General features: G+C 36.4%; 1 protein-coding gene across 1 annotated transcript; it reads left to right on the top strand.

Annotated features, from left to right (window-relative positions):
• Positions 1 to 6,688: 6,688 nt before the first annotated feature.
• Positions 6,689 to 8,370, top strand: LOC110111248 (probable chromo domain-containing protein LHP1). Its single transcript, XM_020843024.2, has 2 exons — positions 6,689 to 7,052; positions 7,139 to 8,370. The coding sequence occupies exons 1-2, from the start codon at positions 6,742 to 6,744 to the stop codon at positions 7,911 to 7,913; spliced, it is 1,086 nt and encodes a 361-aa protein (XP_020698683.1). The 5' UTR covers positions 6,689 to 6,741; the 3' UTR covers positions 7,914 to 8,370.
• The last annotated feature ends 210 nt before the right edge of the window (positions 8,371 to 8,580 follow it).

The raw sequence follows: 8,580 nt of genomic DNA, 5'->3' as shown, positions 1-8,580 counted from the left end.
ATCAGAGCAACTACTTATTACAATCATTATTAGATTCCTCCTTTAATATATCACTAAACAAAGGAGGAATCAAACTAGAGGAAAAAAAATCCCAGTAAAAGTCACTCAGTATGGCGTAACTAGCACAAAGATTTGCTAGTTTATTACAATTCCTTTCCACCCAGTTAAACAAAACATACCTGTGGTCTTTTAAGAAAACCAATTCATCTCTCCATTTACCGTCCGATTTTTGTAAATATTTGATAACATTGTAGTTATCACTTTCTATGATTATACCTTGATACTCATGCATCCAATCTTTGAGCATAACTCGGATGAATCGAATAGAAAATAGTTCAAGATTTCCAATATCCCAATGAGTACATGAATGACCATATACCAACAAAAATCTTCCTTTGTTATCCCGTACCACTCCTCCAATTCCAGCTTTGTATGATTTAAGAAGTGAAGCATCTACATTGATTTTGATCCAATTTGGGGGTGGGGGGCACCAACGATTAGACAATCCAAAGGATTGATTCGTACCCCAGTTACCCAATTTCTCTTTCGGCAAGAATGAAATAGAAGCCATCGAAACTGCCTAAGAAGCAATATACACAGAGCTGTCCTCGGTTTCTCCATGAACTAGCTTATTTCGGGAATTCCAAGTGAGGTAAACAGCATTGCAAAAAATGTTCAACATAAATTTTTTAGACTTGAATTCCTTTGCCATCCATTCCCAACAGGAATTGAAAGATATAAATTTCTGAAAACCAAAGCCTGCTTTATTAAGACAATCCATGACATCTTGTATCTTCCTGCATTTAATTATAACGTGATCCATATCTTCTATTAAACCACAACCTCTAGGACAGTTAACATCAGCTTGAAGTCTCCTCTGAACAAGAAATTGATATGAGGGAATTGCATTATTAAAAATCCTCCACCAGAAAACTTCAACCCGAGGTCTCAGTTTTAATTCTTTCATAACATGCCAGTAAAAACAGTCCTCCTCACACATAAATCTGTTTTTATAAGCCATAGTAGAAATGGTGTTCCCCGATTTTTGATGGATTAGTTCCAGGAAATCTATATCTAGGTCTCCATGAATTTTCACCATCATTATGACTTTAACTAACTCTTCACCAAATCTCTTACTGAGCTTAGAAACATCCCAATTTCCCTCTGTTAACAAACAATCCACCTTTTCAATTGTTTTTAATATGACTCGTTGTTAACTGTTAAGTCTTCCTCATGCTTATTTATTTATTTTGTTAAAATTGAATATAAGCTTTAATTTAACTAAATTAATTATTAGTTTAATATTAGTACTGATTTATGTTGCACCGATACACCTATTTATGAAGGTGTGATGTATCTGATACATTGATACGCTTCTGATACACAATCGATACGTGTCAGATATGCAAAAATCATATCCAATTAAAATACTATTTAAAAAAAAAAAAGAAATCCGAAAAAAAAAAAAATACGTCATCTTTACTTTCGCGGTTGCAAGCAAGATTCTCTCATTTCCGAGATGGATTTGAGTCTCTTGATGCTATGAGAATATTAGAAATTACTAATTTTTTACTTGATGAGCCTGAATTAGAAGCTATGATATTTATTTGAAGATGATATAGAAGTTCAAAGACAAACCATTGAAGAAGCTAATCATAACATTCCCTCTATTGAATAGTTCAAACTTCATGTGCTAGATAATTTATGTTTTTGCTTTTGATATTCTAAGCTACAAGGCTACAAATAATGTTGTTGTCATTTTTTTTTTATTTCAAATATTATGCTTTGATTGCTTTCTTAATTTTTTGTGAATGATTTATAAATTATAATGTCGTGTCCACGCCATACCCGTATCCTGTATTTTTAAGAATTGACGTGCCTCGTATCCGTATCGTGTCGTATCTGTATCGGTGCAACATATGTACGGATATATCTTCAAAAAAATTATCTTAATCTGGCATGAATCTCGAAGCAAAATCAAGTTGGAAAGGTCAAAAATTAAATCTAGGGTCATATGAACTCCGATTTCAGCAAACTTATAGTCGAACTGAACATCTCGTAACTATGAACGGGGGGGAGGAGGTCCAAGGAAGAAGAGAAGAGAATGAAGCAAGGAAGACAAGAAAGAGAGCTCTCTTGTCACCAGACTCTTCCTCGACCATTGCTGGATTTTCACCCGGCAGCCTACCAACGTCGAAGTTCTACCTGAATGTCATCTGACGCCAGAGTTCTGCCCGGCCGCTGAGTGACATCGAACTTAAACCCGATGTTGGACCTCTACTCGTCGCTGGATTTCCACCCGACGCCGTGCTTCTATCCGACGTCGGACATCCGCTCGTCACCAGACTTCTACCTGACCCTAGACTTCTGCCCATCGCCAGACATTCGTCGAACTTCTATCCGATGCTGGACTTCTGTCCATTGTTGGACTTCTACCCGATGTCATCCTTTTGACCTCCGTCGTCAGACAACAGTCTTTATGACCTTTGTTGCCCGCCGACTACGGTCCTTCAGACTTAAGGCACCTAGCCACTATGATCCTTTCGACTTATGTTGCCCGCCGGCTATGGTCCTTCTGACTTATGTTTCCCACCAACTATAGTCCTTTTGACCTCTTCGCCTGTCGACTATAATCCTTATAATTTACGTTGCCCATCGACTACACTCCTTCCAACTTATGTCGCCCATCGACTAAGATCATTCAAACCTACGTCGCTCATCAATTATAGTCCTTCTGACCTCCATTGACCGCCGACTATGGTCCTTCTGATCTATGTCGCCCACCAACTACGGTCATTCTGACTTACGTTGCCCGCCAAAGACCATCCTTCCGACCTTTGTTATCAGACAACGATCTTTATGACCTCCGTTGCCCACCGATTATGGTCCTTCCAACTTAAGGCACCCACCAACTATGGTCCTTTCGACTTACGTCGCTCGCTAATTATGGTCATTCAGATTTACATGTCCCATCGACTATAGTATTTCCGACCTCCGTTGCCCGCCGACTACGGTCCTTTCGACTTACGTCATCCATTGACTACAATCCTTTCGACTTACGTCGCCCGAAACCTACGGTCCTTCCAACCTCTATCGCCCGCCGACTACAGTCTTTCTAACTTGCATCGCCCGCCGACTACAGTCCTTCCGACATCCGTCGCCGACCAACTATGGCCATTCCGGCCAAGCGAATATGTCAACAGTGACTCTTTGTATTCACAACATGTAATATACTTCATATGATTTATATCAAGCCAAGGTCTTCCCCTAAGGAAGGGTCTCTTTTGTAATCAACTACAAAATACTAGTGGATTCATTCAAATTGGGCTAGGCCCCGTGATTTTTCCCCTTTTTAGGATTTTCCAAGTAAAAATTTGGTCTCTTGTGAATGTCGTACCCTCTTTTTTTATCTGTATGCGTGCTGGATCTTCGTACAATACTAAGACGCTAAACTTTATAATTTTCCACAACCGTGAATATTCCAGGACGCAATAAGTACATTAATCATATAATTTAATTATTAAATAGAAATATTAATCAAAATTAATATAATTCATTAATAAAACTATTGCATGTCAGAACATTCAAGATGATAAAAGATACAAAATTTGATATCTTAGCTTTGCACAAAGGTCCAACACATATAGAGATAAAGAGATGTGTATAATAATTGTAAGACACTAAAGTTTTTAGTTAAAAAACCTAAGAAAGAAAAAAATCACAAGTTTTATCCCAATTAAAATGTTTTCACAAGTATTTTTATTTAGTTATAAGTGAAGAACTTCCTCGGGAGAAGGCATTGATAAAATACATGTTATATTATTGAATTTAGAATAGCCATTTAGTTGGAATCCAGCATAAATTCAATTGTTAAAGTTAGGAGCTATATTTGATATCAAAGACGTACATCTATCTTATAAGTTGGGCGTTAACATTATCAGCGATGATAGGTGATGAACTTAATATGCGTCAAAGTAGCTTTGTGATAATGATCAGAAGATTATAAGTGGATCGTAGTCGAAAGATTATGGCTAGAGGATCATAGTTGGTGACCGAAGTCATAAAACCATAGTCAAACAATAGTAGTTTGAATGATTATAGTTTTTAGTGACGGATGACTGTAGTCAACTTGAGACAGATGTTCTGAGGATCATAGTTGGTGATAGCGGTCGAAAGTTGTAATCAAGTGACAGTGGTCCGAGGATCTTCTTCGAGTGATGGTGATTTAAGAACCATTATCAGGAGATGGTAATCAAAGAATCATAGTTAGACAATTGTGATTTGAGGATCATTGTGGTGATAGTGCTATGAGGACTGAAGTCAAAGAGCAATGGAAGTCGGTGTGCAATAGAGGTTAAAATGATTGTAGTCGGGCAGTGGTAGTTAGAAGATTGTAGTTTGCGTACAATGAAAGTAGATATTGAAAGGATTGTACCAAAAGGGTGATTAAAAGGGATGTAGTTTGCGGACAATGAAAGCAAAGGTCGAAAGGATTGTAGTAAAAGGATGACAATGATTAGAAGGATCGTAATTAGGCAATGGTAGTTCGAGGACGATAGACGGATGGCGGTCGAAAGACCATAGTCAACGAGTAATGATATTTAGAAGGACTATCATTAATCAACATGTGATAGAGGTTGGAAGGACTGTAGTTTGATAATGATAGTATGAGGACCATAGCAGGGTAATGGTGCTCCGAATATCTTAAGTGGGTGGAAGTGGTTAGAATATCGTAATCAAAAGATAGTGGTTAAAGGATGTAATGGAGCAATGGTGGTCTGATGATTGAAGTCAAAGGGAGACAAAGGTTAGAGGGCTAAAGTAATCATGTGATGGAGGTTGAAAGACTATAGTTTGGGGCAACATAGTTCAAAAGGATCATAATTGGTGGGTGATAGAGTTTGAAAGGATTGTAGCCAGTGGGCAATGATGATTAGAAGGAATGAAGTTGAGCGATGATGGTTTAATGATCGTAGTTTTGTGATGGTTGTTATAAGAGTGTAATTGGGTGACGATGATTCGAAGATCGTTGTCAAGTGACAATGGACCAAGTATTAAAGTTGGAGTGTGACGAAAGTAAGAATGTATAATCGATGAGCGTTAGAGGTTGAAAAGTAGCCCAGTTGCGGTGTTTGGGTAGTACTTCGGATCCTTAGAGTCTCAGAGCTCTCTTACTACTAATTATGAATGGTGAATTGATCAGAAGTAATTGAAGATCAAGCAAGTTTCTTTTTTGCATTATCATTATCATCATCACTCAAGTTTAATTGTTGTCGTTTGAATTTTTTCTTGTTATCTTGCATTTTTTTTATATAATGATGTTTGTATAAGCATCTTAAGATATTTTAACATTCATTTATAAATCCATGGAAATCTTTTCTACAAGGCTTAATGTATCATATGGCACATGTAGAAATCACGGTGGAAAAATTAATAAGCTAAATTCAAAACTTACACCTTAGAGTACTTAACCAACCTTTTGTTCTTAGAAAACAAATCAAATTAGTTGATTTTACAACCATATTCATGATGTTGTGCATATTGCTATCTTAAAAGAATTTATGGTTGTACATGAGATTGACTTAGAAGTAGTAAAGGATAAATCATCATATGTGAATGTTGAGCTTAATGCTACCCTCCTTAACCATTATAAGGAAGTAGATAATTTTATATGATGATTATAGAAGAACTGACATCTTTCATATTTATGCCAATTATAATGTTAAGAAATATAGGCTTATTATAAGTAGTGGTAACAATATGAATGTTATGTCTACACTGATCATCATTATAGTTAACATGATAACTAAACATCATCCAACACCATATCATATTAGCTAGATTTACAATACTTCATTGTTTGTCACCAATTAATCTTTAGTGCCTCTAAATTAGGAAGTTATGAGGCTTAAGTTTGGTATTATATTAGTCCTATGACTATCTAAAATTTATTTAGAAAGACTTTAGCTATTTGTCATGAATTCCATTCATTTTGATAATGAAAATACTGATATGTTCAAACATTAGAGCAAAAGTATCAAATTTTTTTCATGACAAGCATGCAATACAAACTATCCTATAGAAGACTTGGTTAGATCTTAAACTAATCATAATCGATCCCCTAATGAGTCACCTGCACTAGTTAATATTTGTGCTGGTCATAAACCACTCTCAATTATTAATAATTTTTCATACATTTTTATCATGAATGTTTTGTTATATTTTATCGAGCTTACTGATCTTCATGTCCTTTTTGAGGGATATATATTTTCATTATAAGATCATATTCCATTAACATTGGAGACTTAGGTACCCATAGTGGTCTACAATTTATGATTACCTTGGATCCTTTTTTTGACTCAAAGAATTATTTGACATGATAGCTTAGATAATTTATTTTTTAGATCTTATATTATTGCTCATATTATGCATCATACTTTGCATATTGCTCATATATATCATTTATATATGTTTTTTTTTAATGATATTCAAGTACTTAGGTCAAGCCATGTAACATTAATGATGATAATTATATCTTGGCTTCTTTTCAAAATTTAATAAATTAGCATGTGTTTATAGTGATAATATTAATAGTTTATACTTCTTCATTCTTTTTAATAAGATAATTCTTTTTAATAAGATAATTCTTTTATAGTCAGCGACGCTTGGTTGACTTACAAGACATTGAAGGGTAAATATTACACCGTCACACAACTGTTACTTTCCTTCGCCTGCGAAGCAATGAAAGGAGGCCGCAAGAGAACCGAGACACCGCCGCCCAGCGATGAGACGCCAGTGGCGGTCGGCGAAAACACCGTTGTCTTTTCGGAACAAGAAACCACTCTGGAGGAAGAAGAAGCAACTTTTGAAGAAGAAGAAGAAGAAGAAGTAGATGATGAAGAAATCGCCGATGATAGGGATGGAGATGAAGATCATCACCACGAAGCTACCCGAGAAGGCGAGTCTGCAAAGCTCGAAGAAGGCTTCTATGAGATCGAAGACATTCGGAAGAAGCGTATGCGAAAGGGCGAAGTCCAATATCTCATCAAATGGTACTCTTCCCCCCTTCTTATATCCCCTTTTTTCTAGGTTTTCATTTTTAATTCTAAATCGTTCAAAAAAAAATCCAATTTTGAAGGCGCGGATGGCCGGAAACTGCTAATACATGGGAGCCAATCGAGAATCTCAAGTCTTGCGCCGATTTCATCGAAGTATTCGAGGAGAGGTCACAATCCCGAGGCCGGAAGAAACGAAGGAAGAGCAGTGTACTCAATAATACGATTATAAAGAGGAAACCGCGTTCTCTTAGGAACGAAGAGGCTTGTCCTCCTATTGAGAATGAGCGTGGAGAAGAGAAGCAGGTAATTGAAGAAGCTGAAGCAAATGGATCTCATGAAACTAATGAGAAGAAGAAAGAGAGCGATAAGGAGACTGGGCGCATCTTAATCCAGCTTAACGGCCTCGGTGCGGAGGAAGAAGGATCCATGGAGGATGGATCCTCAAAGGTTGAGTTTTGTCATCCTGTTGGATCAAAGAAGAGGAAATCTGGTTCTGTGAGAAGGTTCAAGCAGGATTTAGTCCAGGATAATCAGGATGAAGTTCATAATGTTGTTATCGGAGTAGAAAAGCTGGGAAATGAAGACGCAGATTCGAACGAGAATGAGGAAGAGATCGGGAACAAGGCGAAGAAGCTTGATGATTCCACGAATCCACATACCATTACCAAGATACTGAAGCCTGTTCGTTTCCATGCTTCTGTTACTGATAATGTTCAACATGTTTCCATACTTTTTAAGGCATTGAGGTCTGATGGACAGGAAGTTCTTGTGGATGATAAGGATTTGAAGCTGAATAATCCATTGCTTCTGATAAGCTATTATGAGCAGCATCTCCGTTATAGTTCTCTTTCATGAGTTGCAGAGCTGAAATAAAGCTATTTTTGACTTGATTGAATCCAAACTTACTGGTTATTCCTTTGGCAATTGGCATTTTGTTTCATGAGCAGAAGGAAATTGGTCTGCAATATGATTGAAGCTGCTTCTATCTGATTTGCTGGATATTGTACCAACAGGTAAATATCAAATCTCATTGCAAGTTTGCAAATTTGCTGGTGGAGTTGGATGGTTTTGTTGTGTTTCTTTACTTTTTTTTTGTGGAGGAAACCATGCTGTACAATGGTTAGCTGGAGTTGATTGATATGGTTTTCTTTGAGCCTTCAGAGGGAAGTAGTGTTAGAGAGGTTTTGTTTTCTGAAATTATGTGTTCAGCTGTATAACGGTAATGAATGGGCATGTTATCTGAACATTCAACAAGGAGATTAAGGTGCTTGTTAGTTAATGTTTTGATAAAATATCTTTGTTTTATTTAAAATTTTTGTTTAGGGGATGTTAGGCTGGATATTTTCAAAATGCATGTATGTTGGAAGGACTGCATGCATTTTAGAAGTGTAAGAGTTTGTTTTGCTCTTTGTAAATCATTTACAAATGCATTGAAATATTTTTTTATGTTTATTTTTATGCTTTAAATTAAAGATAATTTAAAATGTAGGTAAATTAAATATATTATACTCTTAATACTTAC

This window comes from Dendrobium catenatum, unplaced genomic scaffold (genome assembly GCF_001605985.2).
Source record: "Dendrobium catenatum unplaced genomic scaffold, ASM160598v2 fragScaff_scaffold_970, whole genome shotgun sequence".
NCBI lineage: Eukaryota > Viridiplantae > Streptophyta > Magnoliopsida > Asparagales > Orchidaceae > Dendrobium > Dendrobium catenatum.
This window is presented reverse-complemented; position numbering and strand designations above follow the sequence as displayed.